At 61.8% G+C, this 21,649-nt stretch overlaps 1 protein-coding gene across 3 annotated transcripts in view; it reads left to right on the top strand.

Moving 5' to 3' along the window:
• Nucleotides 1-21,649, top strand: part of PRDM16 (PR/SET domain 16) — a 283,393-nt gene that overhangs the window by 132,770 nt on the left and 128,974 nt on the right. For all 3 annotated transcript variants that reach the window (XM_037062126.1, XM_037062125.1, XM_037062127.1), the window contains exon 3: nt 5,391-5,438. In XM_037062126.1, the coding sequence (XP_036918021.1) occupies nt 5,391-5,438 (48 nt within the window). The remainder of the gene's footprint in view (nt 1-5,390; nt 5,439-21,649) is intronic.

The raw sequence follows: 21,649 nt of genomic DNA, 5'->3' as shown, positions 1-21,649 counted from the left end.
GTCCCAGCTGCCAGTGGGACGACACCCAGCTGGGCGCGAGCTCACAGGGCCCCCGGCCCACTGCGGCGGCAGGGAGCGCCCTCGCCCGGGAGGGTCCTGGCCAGGGTTCAGGTGTGAGTCCTGGTGGAAGGGGCGCCCTGGGGCTTGTTCCGCCGGCACACCCAGCAGCCTTGAGGTCCTCCCTCAGGAGCAGAAGCCCAGAGTCAGGACCCTGAACTTGCACTTGAGCCCCCCGCCCCTGCCCCGCCAGCAGCTCCTTCCTCCCGGCCCTGGGGCTCCAGTGCAGCGTCCTGTCAGTGAGGCCCACGGCCGGGGGTGGGGGGGAGGGGGGCTGCTAAGAGAAGTAAAGGGGAGCCCACCGCCCCTCTCCCCGGGGGCAGGCCCCCACACTGCGCCTCAGAGTGAGCGTCCCTGGAGTCCGGGGTCTCCGCAGCTGCTATGGTTGTCACCGCATGCGTGCAGCATTTACACCAGGGGCAGTGGGGTCATGGTCCGGCTTGTGATTTGTTCGCAGAATTCAGGACGAGGCTCCTTCTTTAAAAATGTCATCTTCCCACAAAGGGTGGAGGCAGGCAGGGCGCCTCAGTGCACTTCGTGGAGAACGAGGTGACCCCGATAGTCAACTCACGCGGCCTGCACTGCAGACTTTGTGCAGGGGACAGGTCCCATGGGGACCAAGCCAGCCGCCCACGGGGCCTGGGGCCTGATCCCCACCCTGCTCGGGCTGTGTCTCCCACAGGACCCTGCGCCCCTGTGGCCCCCAGTCCCCCGGAAGTCAGCAGAGTGAGGCTCAGAGACAGCGGGGGGTCTGGGGTCTCCTCCGAGCACCGGGGAGCCAGCCCCCCTCTCCTGACACCCCTGGGTGGCTGGCACAGGCAGCCCTGACCCCAGCCATGCTGGCTTCTCCCAGGGCAGGGGCCTTGGCCTAAGCAGCTTTCAGTCACTTCAAGACCCAGATGCACAACTCGGGCCATGAAGAGGCCACCTGAGCAGGCTAGCAAGAGGCCGGTACACGGTACACGCCGGTCTTGGGTGACCCCTGGAGCCACAGGGCAGACGGGGACGGGGTGGGAGCTCCTCCCTCTTCTCTGGTTTTGGAAGCCGGGGGGCCGGGCTCCATCCGGTCTCCTCCTGTGGATAGGTTTCCAGATACTTCCATAATAACAGATGACTTTACAGGGACAGAGCCTTCTGGGATTCATTTGCGACGCCGACCAGAAAGCCCCGCCCCCCTCGGGGGCCAGGCCAGAACTCGGGAGCTGCGAGCGGACGAGACGTGTGTGCCTGTCTGTCTGCTCCGGCCGACTCTTTGGAGAACAGAGGGTATTTATTTTAAGAGTCAAACGAGAGATTTCGACCAACCCCACTTAGTTCAGTGCTGGCACCGATACCCGCGAGAGAAGTGAAATGCCGGAGGTCAAACCTCGCGTTTTTGGCTAAAACGCTTAATCAAAACACACCTAATACTTGTGCCGGGGTGTGGAGACAGGGCTGAGAGTGGCCTCAGACACCGCCAGCGGCCGGCCGGCCAGGGAGGCCACGCCGAGGGCCCCGCTCACAGAATAAAGAGGCGCTTCAGCAGAGCGCAGCCTTGGCGGGGGGGCGGGGGGCGGGATCCCAGGCTCCAGAAGGGGTGTGCTGGCCAGTGGGGGTCCACCCGAGGTCAGTGGCGGGTGAAGAGCAGAGGTAACGATATGCCTCCTTGCCAAGGCCCGCTGTGAACAGGGGAGGCAGAGAGAAGCTTCCGGAACAGCGGGTTCTGGAACGAGACTCAGACCCTCCCTTTGCAGGAGGGTTTTTCTTCAGTCACTGGGCCGGCTTCCTCTTGGTGGGGCACCGGGCAGATCAGGCCCAATGTCCCCCTCTGTCTGCGCCGTGTGGTGGGGTCTTCCCTGGTCACCTGCAGTCCTACAGCTGTGCCTCAGGAGCCACGCCGCCCAGCTGCCCACAGCCCGACGGGGGCCGAGGGCCAGGCTCCAAGGAGCAGCGAAGACACAGCTGGGGGGCTCTTGGTCCTCCCTGGTCCCTCCCGGCCTGCTTCTCGAAGACGTGCAAGGTCCTGTCTAGAAGTCCCAGCTGGGTGTGCCACGCGTGGTGTCCCGGCCTGTCAGGGACGGTGTGGGTTGCACGCTTGCCTCTCTGTCCCCACGAAGCACGGCTCCTGGGTGGCCGAGACCATTGCAGAGCCCATTCCCAGACCTCCTCAGACGATTCCGGTGGGGACAGGCCTGTCTCCTGAGACGCTCCCTCCCATCTGGCCAGGGTCAGCCTCTGAGGTGAAGCAGAGTGGCTCTGGCCACCCTCAGCCCAAGGCCTGTGGGACCCATTGGGCCTGGCCGGTGGCTGGCTGTGTTAAGGGACAGCAGAAATCTGGGAGAGAGAGGCTGCGTGGCCCTCCCAGCGTGCCCCCAGCCCGGGAGCAAGGCAGGGGTGGCTGGCGCTGTGCCACGGGGGCCGGCCTGGCTCTCTCTTGTGGGAGCCCTGGGCCTGGCTTCTGACCCGGGGCTTCTTGGTGTGGAGGGGAGTCTGCGTGTAGGCGCCTCGATGCAGGGCTGAGGGTTTGGGGGGACCGGGCTGCTGGTGGGGGCCACCCCAGGCCCTCCTCTGTGCGGCCATGAGCTCTGAGCGGTGGCCATCGCTGTCTGGAGCCCAGAGCGGGGAGACCCCCACTGCCCCTCTCCGGATCCAGGCCTCCTGCCCCAGGGTGCTCTCTGAGTCCCCGTGTGTGGCTGGGCCTCCGTCCAGCAGACCGCTGACTCCCGATGGGGTGGGACACAGTTCCGAGACAGCCTGGGGGCCCTCGGGATGGGACAGATCCACGGGTGTCCTTCTTGTGTTGCGAGCCTGGCCCTGACCTCAGGGACTCTCCGACCCCCTCTGTGAGATGGCCATAAGCCCCGCTTGCCCGGGAAACCCCCAGTGCTTACGGGCTGGCCACAGCAACGTGAGAACCTGCTCGGTCATCCCAGCCACTACCTCTCCATGACTGGGTCGTGGGAAGCAGGGGAAGGAGTAAGGTCAAGGCCACCAACTGTCAATGTGAAGACCCAGCTAGCCGAGCCGACTGGCGGGAATGGTGGGCCCTGCAGAAGAGGCACCAGGGCCGCCGGGGTAGCTTCCACCCTGGGCCCAGTGTGGCCTGTGTTGGGGACCAGCGGTCTTAGGCATAGGCGTGCGGGGCCGATGGCCTCGGCGGAGCAATGGGGCGAGCCATGTCCCTGACGCCCAGTCGGGCTCTGGCCTGGACTGTCCAGTGCTCAGTCTTCCCACCGGAAGAGGAGGGGCCTCCTGGCCAGACCCAGCTGGAGGCCGGCAACCCCTGTGCAGCCACAGGGCACATCCAGCTCGGGGACAGGCTCAGGACGGAGTGAGCAGTGAGGTGTGGGGAGTGAGGTGAGCCGTGCTGGCCTGAGGCTCAGGAGTTGTGGTCACCAATGTCACATGTACGGGTAGCCCCCACTTCTCTGGGGATCCCAGAGAAACAACACCTTCGACCACGAGGCCTGGCAGCGGGCGGAACCGGATCCGGCCTCATCTTTGACTGGCACCCAAGTCGCTGATGGCATCTCAGCTGCCAGAGGCCCAGCGTGCCCTGTGGGCCAGTGTCCCCCCCACCCCGGTCCTCACTCTTAGGAGCCCCAGACCACGTGGGGCCGACCCTCCCTTTCCCCAGACCTGAAGGGGTTCTGTGACCCTGGCCCCTGGGAGGTCACACCCCCCAAATGCTCTCCTCTCTTCCAAAGGCGGCTTCAGTGAGCGCCTGAAGTCAGTGCCTGAGACCCAGGCGGCCCTGTGACCCAGGGGGCCCTGTGACCCAGGCGGCAGGCTGGGTCTGGAGGTCACATGGCCCTGTGGGGCACACATGTGTTTGTGCATGGGGGTCCCTGAAGCTTCCGTCCTGGAAAGGGTCCCGGCAGTTGCGGGGTGACTGGGCATGCCTCATCCTCCTTGGGGGTGGTGCTGGGTGGGGCTACCCCTGGGCCCGCACAGCATCGGCACCTCTGTGGTTAGGAGGGGCCCCCTCCGTGGTTAGGTCCTGGGACCTGGGGACCATGCGCCTTAGAAAAGTCAAAGCACCTTCCCTGCTTCTGGCCTGGAAAGGGCAGGTCGGTCACCGGCTTTGCTGAGACCGTCCCGGTGCCAACGGGGTGCCAGCTTCTGGGCTCCGGGTCAGCGTGAAGACCCAGCAGACGAGCGTGCAGAGGGACTGGCCTGCCCGCCGGCTGCGCTTGGTCCCCAGCCGCCAGGCTCATCTCCGGCAGGGACAGGGCACTGGGTCCCCTGGTCTCCGCGGATGCCCGGGGCCCATGGGGCATCCCTGCTCGCCTCTGTCTCTTTTCCTTGTTCATTGGCGTCACTTTCCAAACCACAATTTCAGAGTCTTTGAACAGAAACATAAAATCCCCAACTGGTTAGAATTTTTAGCATTTAAAAATATATGACTTATTGTTATTCCAGCTGAGCCCGGGCAAATGCGCCCACGATTTGGAACGCAGGCTCCTGGTCCTCACCTGCCCACACGGGTGCTGGCGGGCGCTCAGCTGGGCGCTCGGCTCCACGCTCGGCATGGGAAAGGCCGCGGTGTAATTTTAGGGGGACAAAACCCCTGGTTCTGACACCATTTCTTGTTTGATTTTTTGAATATCAGTTTCGGTCTGGGTTTTCGTTCTCATGGAAGTGACGTTCCAATTTCTATACGGGTTTCTGTGCGGCACCTCGATCCAGAAAACCCCCATTTACACAGCTGACTCGTCAGCTCACTCGGCGTAGAAAGTGCTCTGGGACCATCCCCTGAAATGCCGCCTGCGGGGGTGGAACCTGGTGGTTTTTAAAAGGAGTCGCCTGCCAGGCCAAGTCCCGCAGCGTCCTTGCCGAGCCGAGGAAAGCTCGAGGCCGGGCTGCGGAGGAAACCCCCGAATGGCTGGCACTCTCTCTCTGAGTGCGCTGCCCAAAGCCTGTGCCCGAGTAGCCGGGCGGGAGCCCCCGCTCTGCTCCAGGCTGGCTTCACATGGACAAAGTTGCCCCCAAACGCAGGCCTCCCACTTTACTGGTGGCACTCATAGGGGACAAGCAGAGACTTGGTTACATGCTTCTCAATAGCCAGGACAGGTCAGGCCTCTGCCCAGTCACTGAGGGACCAGAGTGAGCTGCATTTCCAGGGAGGGGAGGTCCCCAGGGGGTTCCTTACTATTTTCAACAAACGGGGGAGACACTGTCAGGAATGAAGGCCCCAGCCCCCCGACAGGGCACTTTTATAATGTCACAGAGAAGCCACTGGGTTGCACGCACATCATCTCTGTGGACAGGGGACCTGCCCCATGGCACACAGCCGCGGCCCAAGAGTGGCATGTGGTGGGAAACTAATGGCTCCTTTCATTCTTGTTTTGCAGCAAATGCTGACGGAGGAGGTGCCGTCGCAGGACAGCTGCGTCCAAAAGGTAGGACAGCCGCTGCGCGCCCCCTTGGGCCCCCGCTGTGGGCGCCCCGGCTGGCAGGCAGGCGGCCCTGAGCCATCCTTGTCTGCGGCCTGCGCGAGGACAGAACGGGATGCCCTGTGGTTAGGACAGGGCCAGCTCGGTCCCACAGGCCGGTGGGGGCCCCTCCGCTCAGCTCCGGAGCACCAAGCAGAGCCCCGGCCTGTGGGCGTGCTGCCCCCCAGGTGGCTCGCGGAGCCTGGTCACCTCCCTGCCTCCACTGGGCACTCACGTGGAAGGGGTGTGGGGAGGAAGAGACGGGATTGGCTGCAGAGCCAAAGGCTGCCGCTTGTCTGCACTCGGCCTCCGGAGAGCAGCCCATTATCGGGAGAAAGCGTCTGCGTGGCTGCCATCTGGGCTCCCCCGGCCGGTGACGGGGAATAGCTGGGTGACAAACGTTAGCTCTAAGAGATCCAGAGAGTGAACGAGGCCCGAGAAGCGCGCCCACCCCCGTGGGGGGGCGCACTCACAGACAGGTGTGCCCCTGGGTGACAGACGGGGGCTGCCTGATGGCAGAAGGGGCCACACCCTGAAGTCATCGCCAAACCCAAAATCAGTCGTCCCAGAGGGCTCAGCCCCCACCGGTGGGCCATCTGCGAACAGTCACCCACACAAACGTGGGACACACGTGGGACACACACGGTGCACACGCACGATACCGAGGCACCCACACTCACACGCAGGTGCTGATCCGGCACTCTGGTCCCCGAGGGAATTAAAGCAGCTGTCTCTCCTTGGGCGTAGAAAGTGACGGGTCACAGCGAGGACGCTGCCCTGCGCCGCGTGCTTCTGGGCGCCGCGTGCTTCTGGGCGGGGTCCGGAGGCAGCACTCGGCTGCAGGGACTGGCCGGTCAGCACGGGCCGTGTTCTCACGGTCGGATCCCAGAATAGGTGCTCAGGGCTCTGTCAGGCGAAAAGCTGAGCTCACAGCAGGTCCAGGCCCTGGCCCTGCCCTCACTCCCAGTGAGAAAAGCCAAACTTTCCCCGGGTTTTCTCTGTGCACTTGGGTGGGCAGCTGGAGCTGAGTCGTCTGGACAGAGTTCTCCATGGTTGGGGGCACGGGGACCCACCATCTGGGCGGACCCATGACCTGTGTGTAAAGAACGGGGGGACCCACCATCTGGGCGGACCCATGACCTGTGTGTAAAGAGTGGGGGGACCTACCATCTGGGCGGACCCATGACCTGGGGACCCACCATCTGGGCGAACCCATGACCTGTGTGTAAAGAGTGGGGGGATCCACCATCTGGGCGGACCCATGACCTGTGTGTAAAGAGTGGGGGGACCCACCATCTGGGCGGACCCATGACCTGTGTGTAAAGAACGGGGGGACCCACCATCTGGGCGGACCCATGACCTGTGTGTAAAGAACGGGGGGACCCACCATCTGGGCGGACCCATGAGCTGCGTGGGGCATCTGCGCCTCTCACCTGGTTCAACCCCAGAGACGTGGATTTCGGGGAAAAGACGCTTTCTGACCCCGTGGTGACATCCTGAAGGAGCTCTAGCAGGGGGGACCTTTCCACCTCTTCTGTCGGGCCCTGCAGGACTGTTTCGTAGGAGCAGACACTGGGACAAACGTCCCCTTTCCCGCCGCAGAGCAGGTTGTTTCCGCAGCGCTGTGTGGTGGCCCGGGCGTGAAGGGCTCTCCCGCAGCCCAGGGGGGAGGTGTAGTCGCCTCCCACAAAAAGGGACCGAGGCCGCTCCTGTCTCCACGTCCAGAGCGAGCGTGAAAGCTCCACCTCGCACCACAATTAGGCACCTGACCCGCCGACCCCGGGTGGACTTCCCCTGCCCCGGGGGGCGGCCTAGCGGGAGGTCAGAGATGACAAATTTGTGGTGGGAGGGGCAGTCAGTCGTCCAGCCTGGGTACAAGGGTCAGGGCAGAAGGCCAAAGGTCAAGTCTGAGGTCAAGACTGGTGAGGAGCAAGTGTGACACTTTCGAACCAGAACAAGATCAGCATGTCGTCTGTCCTCCTGGAGCTGTGTTCTTGTAAAGGGCAGAGCCACCAGGCCGTGGCTGACAGGGTCCAGAGGCCCTTCTTGAGAGCTGCTGACGGCTGGGTGCAGGGTGCCCTCTGGCCAGAGCCTTGCCCACAGCTGCCCAACTTGGCACGAGGGGTCCAGGGTACCCCCTCTGCGTGGACCCCCAGAGGGACAGGGCCCAGGGGGTGGGGTGCCAGGGGGCAGGGTGCCCTGGCTGCCATCTGTTTGGGAACAAGCTTCCTGACACCCAGCCGGCCCTGGTCTGAGGGGGCTCCCTGCCCACCTCTTCCAGCTGCTCCCCCAACCCCTCCACCCCCTGCACCCCAGAACTGTACCCACCAAACTTAGAGCTGATCAGCACTTGAGGCTCTTGATTGCAAAGAGATTGGTGCAGTGACGACAGGGTGGGGGCCTGAGTCTGGTGCTGGTGTCCCCATTTGCTCTGGGAGGAAGGGCATGGCACAGAGAAGTGTGAGCGGGGCAAAGGGGCTTGGACGTGGGACCGGAGTACGGCATTCCCGTGACCTTGCTTCCAACTAGAAGGTCCCGCCCGACGAACCCATGTCAGTTACGGTGTTGGAGATGCGAGGAGCCCCCAATAGCTGAAATTTATTCATGAAAATTGTGTATTTATTCTCACACATTTAAGCTTCAGTCACCATCAAAGTCCTCTCCTTTTTCATTTCACCTCTTTCACATTGGCAACATTTCCCTTGGAGAACTTTCTTCATCCGGGGAAACAAACAAAAAAAGTCACTGCGGGTGGCATTGGGTGAATAGGGAGGGCGGGGCATGGGGGTCGCATTGGTTTTGGTCAAAAGCTGCCGAGCACTCCATGTAGGGTGGTCAGGTGCGCTGGTAAATCACCCAGGAAACGAGCAGATGGGTTGAAAGTCTCAAACATTCACCAAAACCAATCACACCCTCTCACAACAACACCAGCTGGTGCACTGACACAGGTGGGTCCCTGGAGCGCCCACCTGGCAGGGGAAGCCTGAACTACAAGGGTCCCGCCCTCCAGACGATAATCCCATTCTCCGAGGGGGGTCCCCCCTCGTTCGCAAACTTATTGTACGTATAACTATACGTGCTTTCATGTGTTATTTTAAAGATTAATGAGGCGAGTTCCTTGGTAATGGGACGTGGACTTCCACCTACCAGTTCTGTGGTTTGGGATTTCTGCATCTGGCTGACCAGGACCCCTCCTTTCCCGAAGACGTGGGGTTGGGGTTCTTAAACATACGGTGGGGAGCACCAGGGCGCTGTGCTTCCTTGGGTTGGTCAGTTGACATCTCTGAGCTTCATCGATTCCAACTTTAGGAAATTATACTTCCTGTTCTTCATCCGCACCAGTTAAATGTAACAAACGTTAACTCAATCAGTGGCTTGACACAGCAAATGCAGAAAATGTCACGTTTGGTGGGGAAGTCGGGGTCATAAGTTCGCGTTGTTAGAGAGCCTGGGTGCTGAAGGGGCTGAAGAACCCATCCGTTCCGAATTTGCTAGCAAACAACCCAGGCCCAGGGCGGGTGGCGTGCTCCACACGGACAGCGGGGTCGAGATTCGAACGGGGAGCCGCTGGATAGGTGGCCTGGGGCGGGGCTACCGTTGGAGTGACAGGTGGAGCAGCTTGTGAGCAGCGTCAGGCTTGGCCCCGCCCCCAGAAGAGGCGGAGCCACCGCCTGGCTGGGCTGGGTGTCTGGCGGGAGTCCAGACACTCCCTCCCAGTGTCCCCGGCAACACCCCCTCCCGTCCCAGCCCCCTCTCCGTCCCGGGTCCCCGCATTCTTGCATCCTCCTCTGTCCCCGCAGCCCCCTGTCCTGTCCACCCCGCGGCCCCAGCAGCCGCGACTTTTGCTGCTGGTGAGAGTCGGAACCGGGCTCCCCAGCCCAGGTGCCCCCCCCCCCCCACTCCCGCCATCCCACCCCCCGCGCGGCCCTGGCGCGCTCTTTGCCCCGAAGTCACTTGGGCTGTAGGTCGGCTGCTGCTGCGTCGCCTACTCAGGACCTCTGGGACCACTCCCTCCGCCGACTCTATTTAGTCTCTGTTTACTTAGAGGGAAAGCCCGGGGCTCCTGGAGAGCAAACATCTGTGGGAGATAATCTAACCAGTGGTCCATCCATCACTCGGGTCGCCCCGCTCCCAGGAGAGCCCGCCAGAGCCGCTAATAAAAAGGCCGGGCGAAGAGGCTTTGGGGACGAATAAAGAGCCGCGTTAAGGGCCCGCTGAAAATGGATGGAAGACATTATTAAGGCTCAATGGCCGTCTTATCAAAATCCAATAGGGATAGACATTTGGCAAAAGGCTTAAATTTATTCTTTACTTTCTGGAGGGCTTGAATTTATCCGTTAACAAGAGTGTAGTCCACCCGGGGAGATGGTATCAGCTAAAAGAATTTTGATTCAATCTCTGCGGCGATATGAAAACGGGAAACACGGGCCCCGATAGCCTTTGCTCTCTCCGTGCCTCTCGCCTTGGTTTTCCGGACCCTCCCGAAAAGGGAGGGGGGCCGCGCGCGCACAGCGCACCCTGGAGCCCCCGCACACGAAGGAAAGGGCCCTTCTGCGTTCTTCTTTATTTTCTCTCCCCTTCTCCACCAGCCACGCCCCCCCTCCCCCGATATACAAATCGGGAATTCGCGTTGGTCCAGCTAGAACCGGAGCCGAACAGAGCGCTTCTGCGGCAGCCCGGCAGGCGGTGGCCGCCCAGCGGCGCTCACGGGGAGGGCCGGGGCTGGGGAGGAGAGTCCAAAATAAATTGAACTAATCAAGTCCTATCGCTGGAGGAGGGAGCGTGATGGGTCCATAAATCTCTCCCCGTTATTACCCACCAAGTGCTACAGGTCATAAAAGTCGTCCGATGGCCCAGCTAGCGTTGTCCAGATGGGGTGATGGATTGATAATTAGGATAATTTGTGAAATGATTGTTGGGATGTTAGGGCCCGCGGCCTGTCCCACAGGCCTGAGGCCTGTGTGTGGAAGCTTTTCCCATCACCTGACCGGGGTGAAATGCCTCTGGTGATGGGCAGCCCCGAGGTCTCCTGTGTCCCTCGAGGGTGGTGGGGCTCATGGAGGGTGACCAGGGAGCCGGGGATGAGAGCTGAGCTGAGCGAACCCCGGATGGAGGTGGCGGAGACCGGCAGCTGCTAAGTGTCACTGCAGCAGCTCCTTTCGGAAGCCGGGCACCCGGAGGTGGAAGCCAAGCCATCACCGGGCGGCGCCTGGGTGCTCTGCAGGGCGGCCCCTGCCCCCTGGGCTACCTCAGCTCCCCCACCCCCGCCCCGTGGGGGAACACACAGCCCGGCGTTGGCGTTCAGCGCCACGGCACTCGGCACTCGGTTTATTTCATTTGCATTGTTGTCCCCGAGGAAGCAAGAGCTGAGAGCTGTTTGTCAGGTGGCTGGAGGGTGAGGGAGGAGGGGCAGGCGCCGAAGGGAAGGCGTGTGACTGGACCCAGAAACAGGGAGACCGCAAGCACCAAACCCCAGAAGGAAGCGGCCACGGGCACAGGCTGGTTCCGCAGTTCCCACCAGGACTCGGTGAGCTTGGTTACCCTGGTTAACCCGGGTCGCCTGTGCCGGTGCAGGGAGGCGCAGAAATCCCTTCCGTGTTTGTCTTTGCGTCCCAGCCCGCGAACGCTGGAACTCAGCCGCCGCTCACCTACCTACAATGGCCTGGGCGACCGAGAAAGCGCCCCCCGAGACCTGAGCCCAAGCCCCCTGCGATCACAATTATGAATTTGCATGTGGGATCAGTTATGTCTTTATGAAATCAAAGTGTGTTTAGCTGCCCCGGAGACAGCCCTGAGTTGATTTTGATAATCTGGGGCTGAATAGACTTGCCTGCTCGCAGTAAGCCCCGGACAAAAGGCTGGACAGTGGCTGAAAGCCCTTTCCCGACACGTCTCCCTCTCCTTTGTTCCGGGGTTGCTGATAAAAGAACCAGGAGTCCATTAATTCAGTGAATGAACATATAGGAAAGTCAGTCTCCTCTTGAGAACAATAATGTGGAGGTCAGCTTCAGTTGCCATGGAAACTAAGTACTCCTAAGAAGTTTGCATCCTTGATTCTGCTGAATCAAAGGCTGCAGAGCCTAGAGGTGTAGCGGGGCCAAGAGCAGAAAGTCGGAAAGCGGAGGCCCCGCCCGGCCCTTCCCGCCGCTCTTCTGGGGCGGCAGCCCGGGGACCCTCAGTACCCGCCCCGGAACAGCCCCAAGTCTGGCTATCTGCCCCTCCCCCTCTGTCTCCCGGGAGGCCTCTGTGTTCACAACTGTTGACGCTTATCTGAAAAGGCCTGTGCTGCCTAGGTGTGACTTTGGTGGCTCTAGTGCCCCGGGGCACAAAGCCAGGCCTCCGGACGGACTCTGACCTGCAGCCACCTCCAAGCACCTGAACTTGCCCCGGGGCGGTGGCTGTGTGGCCTCTTCCCGAGCAGATAAGGGTGATTAATGGGCCCCTAGTGTGGCCGGGTGAGTTATAGGTGGCTCCTGGGCTGGGTGACGACATTATAAATGCGGACTCTTTGCATTTTGTCCGCCCCCCTCACCATTGATTCTGCTTCCCTGCCCCCACCCCAGCGGAAGGATTCCTGAAATCAGCTTAAACCGCCAGATTAGGCTGGGGAGAGCTGCAGGTCATTAATTTCCCTCCAAGTAATTTATTGCCTGCCCAGGGCCCTCCCTGTCTGAGGGCGGCCTGGACGCAGGGTCTGGGGTGCGGGGCTCAGACCAGGCATTTGTGGAGGGCTCTTTGCTCCTCAGACCTGGGAGCCATACCTGGGGGTGGGGGGAAGAATGAGTTTAGTTTTCCCCCTTTTTGGAAAGCTGGGAGCCATGATTTTTTCCCACCTGCGACCCCCCCCCCCTGCAAGCTTTCCGAAAGGGAAGGTGTTGGGGCTGCCTTTGGGGCAGAGGTCGGGGAGCGGGGAGCGGGCAAGGGCCCCTGGGACCCCCAGCAGCCCAGCACGGGTGGGAGAGCAGGTAAGGGAGGACCCGTCTCTGTGGTCCAGGCTTTCCCCCAGCCTGCCTAAAGTGGATTCCCCACAGCAGACAAAACACCAATGATTTGGAAGGACGGACTCGGAACTTGAACGTGGGCATTAACCCCTCAGGTAGAGGGGAGGCCCATCACCCCTTCCAGCTCTTTGAACCGGGGTTGGCCCTGCACGGTGCGGTCTAGGGCTGCTCTTGGACCGCTGTCATTTTGCCTGCCTCTCTGTGGTCAGGGAGTCACCACCGTCCCCAGCACCATGTGGTCTGGCTGTTCTGTTGGGTAACAAGATAGCACCTGGGCACCGGGCCCGCTGAGCACTGAGTGGGCGTTAAGGGTGTGGCTGCTGGGGCTGGCACCGGGCCAAGGGGGCTAGTGAGACCCTGGGTGCACGCTGGCCATGCCCGTGGGCGTCAGGCCTCTTCCAGGACACCTGTCTCTGAGGTGGTGTCTTGGCACCTGCCATGGGTTAGAGTTCACAGGCGCAGGTGCCTGCCCGGGGCCCACCTTGCTGGCAGGAGGGGCCGGCAGAGAGCACGGGAGCAAGCCGCCCCTCTCAGGCAGCGGGTAATGACCCAGATTTATTATCTACATTACCGGCTTACAGGAGCCAGATGGTGGTGCCAATAAACTCTGTAATCTTCAGGTGGGTGCAGTAGCGAGTTAATTAAATTGGGCCGCACTATTAGGAGAGAAAACATACCAGCTCCGATCCGGGCTTGCTCAGCGTCTTCTGCTTTAGAGGTGCGGATGCTCGACTCGGCCACGTCTGCACAGCTGGGTGGGGCGGGGGGGGGGGCAGGGGGGCTTCCCTCCCACGGCACTGAGCCCTGTCCTGGGCAAAGCCTGAGGTTCCTGCTGCTCTGGGGGCCCGCTGTCTTCTCACCAGCGTGGTTCTGTTCATTCTGCTTCTGGTTTTGCTGGAACCCGATGTCGAGGCGGCCAGCCCTCTCCAGGTACAAGACTGAGGCGAGTGGGTGTGGGTTGAGCGCCCCCATGCCTCAGATGGTGTCCCCCCGCGGTGTTGGGGGTCCAGGCTGTGTAACTGCCCCTGTTTGAGGCCCTGCGCCCATGCAGGCCACGGGCACAACAGTCTCCAGGCAGGGCTGGGTCGTGAGAAGCGGGTGCGGGACCTCCTGTCCCCTCTCTCGGCCCGGGACTCATGCGGGGGCCTCATCCTCCCGTGGGGGCTGCACGCAGGGGTCTCTGGGAGCCTGCAGAAGCTCTTGGTGGAGGCAGAGCCCTCGGAAGGCTGTGTCCTCCCCATCCCATCTAAGAAGCCACCACTGCCTTGTGATGGAGCAGGCCCTGCCCCAGCATGGGGACAGACACCTTCACGCGAATTCCAGCTTTGACTCCCTGGCGCCTCGGTGGGGCGGCCCAGCTTCCTGCTACACAGACTACATCGCAGGGGTGGGTGTGTGAGCGGGCATCCCGGGGGCCTCTGGCCTCTGCCCTCAACCCGCAGTAGCTCCTGGGCTCACGTGACAGGTGGCTGACACGTACTCGGCCACATGCTAAGGTGTTCAGCCAGGAAGGAGAAGAGAGAGCGGACTCATTACCCCCAACCCCACGTCACCCATTGAAGGCCAAGGCCCATAACATGAGTCATGTGCCAAGGCCATGCCATGTAGTAAAGAGACCAGGAGTTTGCAAACGGCCACTGCCAAGACAGGTCTCCCAGGCATCGTGTCAGATGCGTACCTCCAGGGTCACTCTGCACATGCAGTGTCAAGCTGCCCGGCATGTCGGGGCTTCCATGTCAGGAACTAAGTTCAGGGTGGCACTGAGCCACGGGAGCAGTATGGAGAAAGGCAAGCCTGCACTGCATGGTGGTAACTGGAAGTGAGTGCATTAGTCAGCTATTGGCACAGTGATGCTGCGTAACAAACCACCCCCGTGCTCACACAGGCACTGATTCTCACTTACATGTGTGTAGGCTGGATCCACTGGGTTTGGTTCCAAGCAGATGGTTGGGTCCAGTGTCCTTTGAATGTCTCACCCTCCTTGGACAGTGGGCTCCCAGGGTCTTGTGGTTCTCATGGTAATGACTGATATGCATAATCACTTAGGCCTAGTCTCACATCAGCTGAGGCCAAGGTCACAGCCATAGCCAACAGCCCAGGGTGGGAAAGGCAGCCCTGCCTCTTGGGAGGGATACAGGCACGTCCGGGTAGCACAGCCCCTCCTCTCACCCATGCCCATGCATCTTGCCCTTGAGAACAACACTCTTCCTTGAAGGGAGGATCTGACCTTTGGTGCCGAATTGCCTGGAAAAGCAATGCTGGGCCTTTGTGGGAGGCGTCCCAGCCCCTTTGTTGGGAGGGATTCTGGAGTCCTGTGTCCAGGACTGAGGCTGAGAACTGGCCAGGCAACCCCTTCTTCCGGGTGACCTTCCCTAGTGGGTGGTGAGGTTGACCAGAAGAGAGGAGGAGGGGCCCAGCCAGGGCCTTGCAGGCATTTGGATAATGGAGAGTCAAAGGAGGGCTCGGCTCTCGAGCTGCAGAAAAAAGCAAGGAGCGACCAGAAATGCATGGCCTTCAGTGAAGGAGCCGATCTGAAAAGGCTGTAGGCCGGACAGCTCCAACTCGAGCACGTCCTGGAAAAGACGAAACTATGGAGACAGTGGGAGGGTCTGTGGGAGCCAGGAGTCGGGGGGCGGGGGGCGGAGGGCCGGCAGAGCCCAGAGGGTGTTCAGACCAGGGGCCATACCCTGAGCGACCTGGGTGGACAAGCGACATTATCACGTGTTCATCTGAACCCACGGCACTGAGAGTGACCTTCATGTGACTGAAGGGCTCGGATGACCCCGTGTCAGTGACGGCACATCGTTGTGACAAGTGACCCCGTGAATCGAGGTCACTCACCAGGGGACCCAGGAGGGCGGCGGTCAGCAGGGGTTAAGCAGGGATCCTGCTTTCCACTCACGTCTCTGTAAACCTGAAGCTGCTCTAAAAATGTAAAGCTACTACTTTTCATTTTTATTTATTTTTTTAAAAATCCTCACCTGAGGATATGTTTGTTGACTTGAGAGAGAGAAGGCAGCATCGATCGGCTGCCTCCCGTACCCGCCCCGATCAGACATCCAAGCCTCAACCTGGGTGCCTGCCGTGACGGGGGATTGAACCCACAACCTCTCGGTGTGTGGGACGATGCTCCAAGCAACTGAGCCACCCGGCCGGGCAAAGCTCCTCCTTTTTCCAGAAAGAGGGTTTCCAACAGAATGCACATCGTGCACACGTCTTACATGAAGCATACACATACTTCTCAGGGCGTGCATTTATGAGAAGGCTCGAAGGAAATAGACAGAAACAACATCTGCCTTTGCGGGGACTTAATGGCTGATGTTTGAGACTCGGCGTCCACACAGGCTCTGCAGTGACTCCCTGTGCTGCATGACATGAAGCTCATGCGGGGCCCAGCCCAGGCAGCGCTGTTGAAGTGGTTGGCCAGGCCGGGCAGTGCCCACCGGGCCACTTCTCAGCCAAGCCGCTATTGCCTTGTGACGCCCTCCCGAGCTCTCCACGCGTGGCTCAACTCTGCAGCCAGAAAGTTCCAGATAGATGTTGAGGTGACGGCCACAGGCAGAGCCGCTGTGCCAACCACACGGGGCGCATGGGAGAGACACGTCATGTTAGGCCTTGGCTCGGGCGGTTGCCTGTTGCTGGGGCCCAGTCTTGCTCCCCCGACTCACCAATGCGGGGCTCCTGCGGTTTCGCCCAGTTCTGCGCAGTCTCAGCCCTGCCTCCGTTCACTCAACAACCTGTCACCCAGCCCCCAGTGGGTGTGGGGCGCTGTCCCAGGTGCTGGAGACGTGAGGCGGAAGTCCGCTGACTCTGCCTTCCTGGGGTGCTTGTTCCGAGACCCGTGCCCGGCACCGGGGGCCACCCAGCTTACATTCTCAGCACCCTCAGTCCCCGGTTCCTCCTTGCGCCGGGCTGGGGCGAGCTCCCAGGAGCCTCTTGTGCGATTTGCCGCCTTTCTCTCCAGGGGGAATGCCCCTTCTGGCCACGTGGGCGTCGCCAGGTCCCGGCAGGTGGCTGATTCTAAGGCACCAAGTCCCAGGCAAGTCCTGTGTCTGCACACGGGGCTGTGGGAGGGGGACAGACGGTCCCGGCTGGAGAGAGAGTGGGCTCTCCACTGGACGGACACAGTGTGGGCAGCGTTGCCCCTGGCGAGCCAGGTGTCCTTCTGCGTTGGCTCGGCCGCCACTCCCGGTGCTAACGGGCTGTCACTCCCCCCGCCGCTTCCCTCTGCCGGCCGTCGCGGCCCATGGCTGCTCCTCAGCCGGCTAACGAGACGTCTCTTCGGTGGAGGGCTGATAAATTAAGCCATAAAAAGCGAGACGTACTATTTCGTGTGGGAACCTTGCTTCTGCCATTTCCACGCGACGGCCGAGATTCTGAGTATTAGCCCCAGAAACGTGCATCGCCGGCAACGGGATATTGTCACATAAAAGGGGTCTGATGTGGCATTTATCACACACCAGCTGAGGACAGGGAGAGACGTTCGAACACAGAAAAACATCATAAAAGGCCGCCTCCCCCTGGGGGCGGGGCCCCCCACTCCATGCAGCCCACGCTGGCAGGAGGACAGCCTGCGGGCCGGGCCAGGCCGCCCCCGCTTCTTGCCTCCCAAGCCCGAGGCTCCGGGTTACCAAGCCCCCAAAAGGGCACATGATTATTGGGAGAAAATCTGAAGCGTGGGCACCCCAGAGAGCTGCAAAAATAAAGCGAGGAGGAGGGATTGTGAATAGACTTCCTCCCTTTGTGTCTCTGCTTTAGACACAGGGGCAGAGGCAGGGATCAGAGGGAGCCGGTGTGGGACAGCTGCCTGTCTTGACCCCGAGGGTCTGGCGTGGCAGCCGCCCTGGGAACAGGGCTCGGGGACGAGGGCATCTTCCTGCAGTGTCTGCCCACGGGCAGCCCTCTAGGAGGCAGACCCGGCTGAGGGGAGGCAGGCATCTCTCCCAGCTCCCCTGGGAGGCAGGTCAAGGCAGGTGCAGACCCACAGGTGGGCCTGCCTCTGCAGGTGGGCCTCCCCAGCTGTCCTGCCACGCCCTGGCCTCCCATCCCCCAGTGCAGCGGATGCTGGCCCCATGTCCTCACCGAGCCCCAAGGGTTCGTCTCTCACAGCCATGCTCAGGCCCCCCGAATGTCGCTGACACACTCCTCACCGCCCTGGCTCCTCTTGGGGCCCAACGTTCCCCAACGTGACTCATGACGCCCCTGCTCAGTAGCCCCCTCCCCACAGGGCAGTGTGGGGGAACTTAGCACTTCCCCCTCCAAGGCCCCAGTCTGCACTCCACCCTCCAGGGAACCTCTGACCATCCAGCAGGACCTACAGCTGTGCCTGCACGTCCCCCACAGTGGGGGACACATCCTGAGCAGGTGGGCCCCTGTGCTCCCGGGGCCCAGGCCCCCCGACAGCTCCTAAGGCCTCGGGGGGCTCGGCGGCACCTGTGCAGCCTGTCCTCAGCACTCTCTGTGGGCTTCGTGAGGTGACACAGGAAGGAACTTCTCGGAAGGGCAAAGACTCTGTCTGAGGTTAGACTTCTTTACCCTCCAGCTCCTCGGTCCCCTCCTGGGAAAGGGAGATGGTCACAGCTCCTGCCCCCAAGGTCATGGCTACTGGGCTCATGAGGTACTGGGTGTGAGAGCACTCAGAATAGTGTCTGGGGTTCAGAGGAAGACCGAGGTGATGGGGATGATGGTGAAAAAGATGGTGGTGATGGTGATGATGGTGGTGATGGTGGTTGTGGTGATGGTGGTGATGATGGTGGTGATGATGGTGGTGACGGAGCCCATGGGAGAATGGTACTGGTGGGGATGAGTCCCTGAGGTCCCGCCCAGAGGCCGTCACACGGGGGAGACCCAGAGAGCTCAGGGGAGGCACCGAAGGGGCACAAGAGCAAAGGAGCCGCAGTTCTGGCTCCACCATCAACCGGTGTGACCTGGGTCGTGTCGCCCACCCTCTTGGAGCCCTGATTTCTGACCCGGCCACACAGGGCGGCAGCCAGTGCCCCACCAGATGCCAGGTCCCGCGTGGCCTGGAGAAACAGCCCGGAGCAGCGCCGGGTTGAGCCCGCCCAACCAAGAGGCAGCGCTGGCAGACGAAACAACAGGAAGAGACGGGAAGGAAACCCATAAACGCCCCCACGCATGGGCCCTCCGAGGCGACCTCTCACACGGACAAGCAGGCCTTGGGGAGTCAATAGGAAATACAGGACTTCCTGCAAGATAGCCAGCGAATTGTGCACTGTGAATGACTTTCTTCCTTTGAAAATGATGTCGTCGGGTCGAAACATTTTTGTGCTTCACACCCCGGCGTTCCTTTGTCCTCGGAGCCGACGCGACTCGGTTTCCATGCAGCCGCACAATGCGTGGAAACCCCGTCTAGCTGCCGGGCGGCCCTTCCGATAAGCCCGCCAGTTCGCCGCAGTGCGAGTTCGGAAAGCCGGAGAGGGTGGGCCTTTGCAAAGTGTGTTTGCACAGTGGGGAGAGGCCGCGCTGCCCCCTCTAGTAAACAGGGCTGTGGTGAAGGCTATTGAGCGCCGGGAGCTGCGTGGGGGCAGGGACACAGGACGGCCCGCCCACCTGCACACCGCACCCGGCGGGGCCCTCAGGTAGCCCCGCCTGGGCGCCCCTGGAGCCAGAGTCGCAGCTGAAGCATCTGGCCCCTCCAGGGACGCGACGAGGACGGTGGCCTGGGGCAGCGTGGCCTGCGGCAGCGTGGCCTGGCCCGCCTTGTTGATGAGGCAGAGTCTGGGAGGACCGGCATTCCAGGAGGCAGCCTGGCCTACCCAGCACCCTGGCCCCGGCTCAGATTTGTTCCCTCGGGGCAGGTTGGCTCAGTTGGTGGTGGCCCTGAGCTTGGCCAAAGGCTGCTGTCCCAGACCACGAAGGGGCAGGATGGGAAGGGGCAATGCCTTGGACTTCCCTGTCCCCTTCCCTCCCCGAGCCACCTCTCAGCTGCCCCGAAGTTGGATCGGAGGAGCAGGCTATTCCCCCGGAGAAGACCAAATATCGGGTCTGCTCACGGTTTTGGCTGGTGCTTCCTCAGGTGCTTAAAATGCTTGCTGCAAAAGGCTGGCCGTGGGGCCTACGTGCGCCCCACAGGTGGGTACGAGGTGCCAAGAGGGTAGAGGTAGCGGCCCATGCCACCCGGCGGTGAGAGGGAGGCCCCCTTGTCGGGCACCAGTGGCCCACTCAGTGAGGAGTGGGTCCCGCCATGACTTTGGGGGACCCCTCTTGAGGCATCACGGCGCCCCTGCAGGTGTGGGCTGATGCCGAGGTGTGGAATGAAGCTCCTCGCCCTCCTGGAGAAGGAGCCGCGGTGCCCGCGGGGCCTGTCTGATCCCACACTGGGCTCTGCGCCTGCAGCTGGGAGCCGTCGGGCCCTTCCCGTGGGCCCCGTGCCCGGGGGGCTGTCTCAGTCTCCTTGGGCTGTTCGAGCCAAAACACCACAGACGTTTATGTCTCACAGTCTGGAGGCTGGAGGTCCGAGATGGAGGCGCCGGCAGAGGCCCCTCCTTGCAGGTTGCAGACGGCCCTGTTCTCCCTGGGTCCCCCTCTGGGTCCCCCCTGGTGGACAGGGAGGATCCTGCCCTTGTGCCTCTCCTTATAAGGCCACTAATTCCACCGCAAAGGCCCCACCCTCACGGCCTAGCCACACCTCAAAGTCCCTGTCTCCAAATGCCATCACATGGGGTTTAGGGTTCCAACCCTTGGATTCAGTGGCACGAACATTCGCCTCATAATGCTGCTGAAAGGGCAAATCAAACACAAACAACAAAGCAGTGAGTGTGTGAGCCATGACCAGTGACCAGAAATGCAGCAAATGGGGGGCTGCATGATCACACTCCTGGGGGGATCAGAGGAGGCCCCTGAGACCATAGTGCGGGGGAGTCAGGCCTGGGAGGGCAAAGCTGAGAGCGTCCTGGCTGGGGACAACTGCTGGAGGGCCCTGAAGTACAGGAGACAGGGCAAGGGGGGGGTGGCCAGGGTGGGGCCTTGGAGCCTTGGGGTGCCAGGGGAGGGGGGCGGGAGCTGGGCCAGGGCAGGGACAGGCAGATGACAAAAGTGGACACATTGGGGCTATTTCAGAATGAGAAGCATCAGTGCGTGGGCGATGACAAGGGGCCCAGGACCGCCACTTGGCCAGGTGGGGGGCGTCGGCACCCTTGGCAGGGGAAGCCTGGAGAGGGGAGAGGGGTACAGGTGACCGTGGTGGCAGAGGCCACGTTGCCCTGGTGGGTCTTACAGTTCAGATGCCCCTCCAGAGTCCCAGAGGGCATTGGGTGGGCAGTGGGTGTGGACCCATGAGCACGGGGCACCCGGATGTCCACATGGAAGGGCCAGGAGGAGCCCGAGCAGCTGGCGTCTACAACCAGCACAGCGGGAGGAGGGAGGCGGGAGGGAGGGCGCCGAGCGTGTGGAGTTCTCAGGGCAGCCGACCAAGAAGGCATAGTGGGCTGGGGACCCTGTGACCGCCGGCCTGGACAAGGACATTTCCCATGGGCTGGGACATGGTGCTGGGCACAGGGGTGGCATAGCAGACGTGAATGGCAGCTGGACAGAACTGGAAGGGGTGTGGACTCAGGGAGCTGGGGGCTGCTGGCAGGTAGCCCCACGAGGGGACGCAGCAGTTGCTGCAGCAGGAGCAGCGTGGGGGTCGGTCCTGGTGGAGGGTCTGCCCTGAGGTAGGGGGATAGTCCATGGGAGGAGGTCACCCCTGTCTGGTCTCCTGTGCTGGGACCCATGATTCTGGGGTCCTGCCTCAGGCTCCTGAGCGGGGAAGAGGGGTGGTGCATTGCCTCGGAGAGAGCAAAGCCTACTGGAGAGGCCCTTCTAGGTCTGGGGGCGCTGCCCAAGAAGGTGGACAGGAAGCTCCTGGCAGTTACCAGGGACGCACCCACAGTCAGTGCCCACTGAGGCCCCCAGGATCCTACCCGCTGTGACCGCAGCCTGGCCGGGACTGGCGGTCCCTCTTTTCCTTAGGTCCCCGCTGTCTCCAGTCCAGCTGGGGCGGCGCACAGCCGACCGCTGAGTCAGCAAGAACCGCTTGAGCCCTAGGCGTCAAAAAATGCATATTTAATAACTATTTCTCGTCCCTGCTTCAGAAGCTCAGCAACCAACGGGCTTCGCCTTCGGCTGGTAATGAGAAGTTAATAAAAGTGGGATTTTGTGCAACGCTGGCCCTCT

Source organism: Sturnira hondurensis, unplaced genomic scaffold (assembly GCF_014824575.4).
Source record: "Sturnira hondurensis isolate 20B ecotype Veracruz unplaced genomic scaffold, ASM1482457v3 Scaffold0013931, whole genome shotgun sequence".
Classification (NCBI taxonomy): Eukaryota; Metazoa; Chordata; class Mammalia; order Chiroptera; family Phyllostomidae; genus Sturnira; species Sturnira hondurensis.
This window is presented reverse-complemented; position numbering and strand designations above follow the sequence as displayed.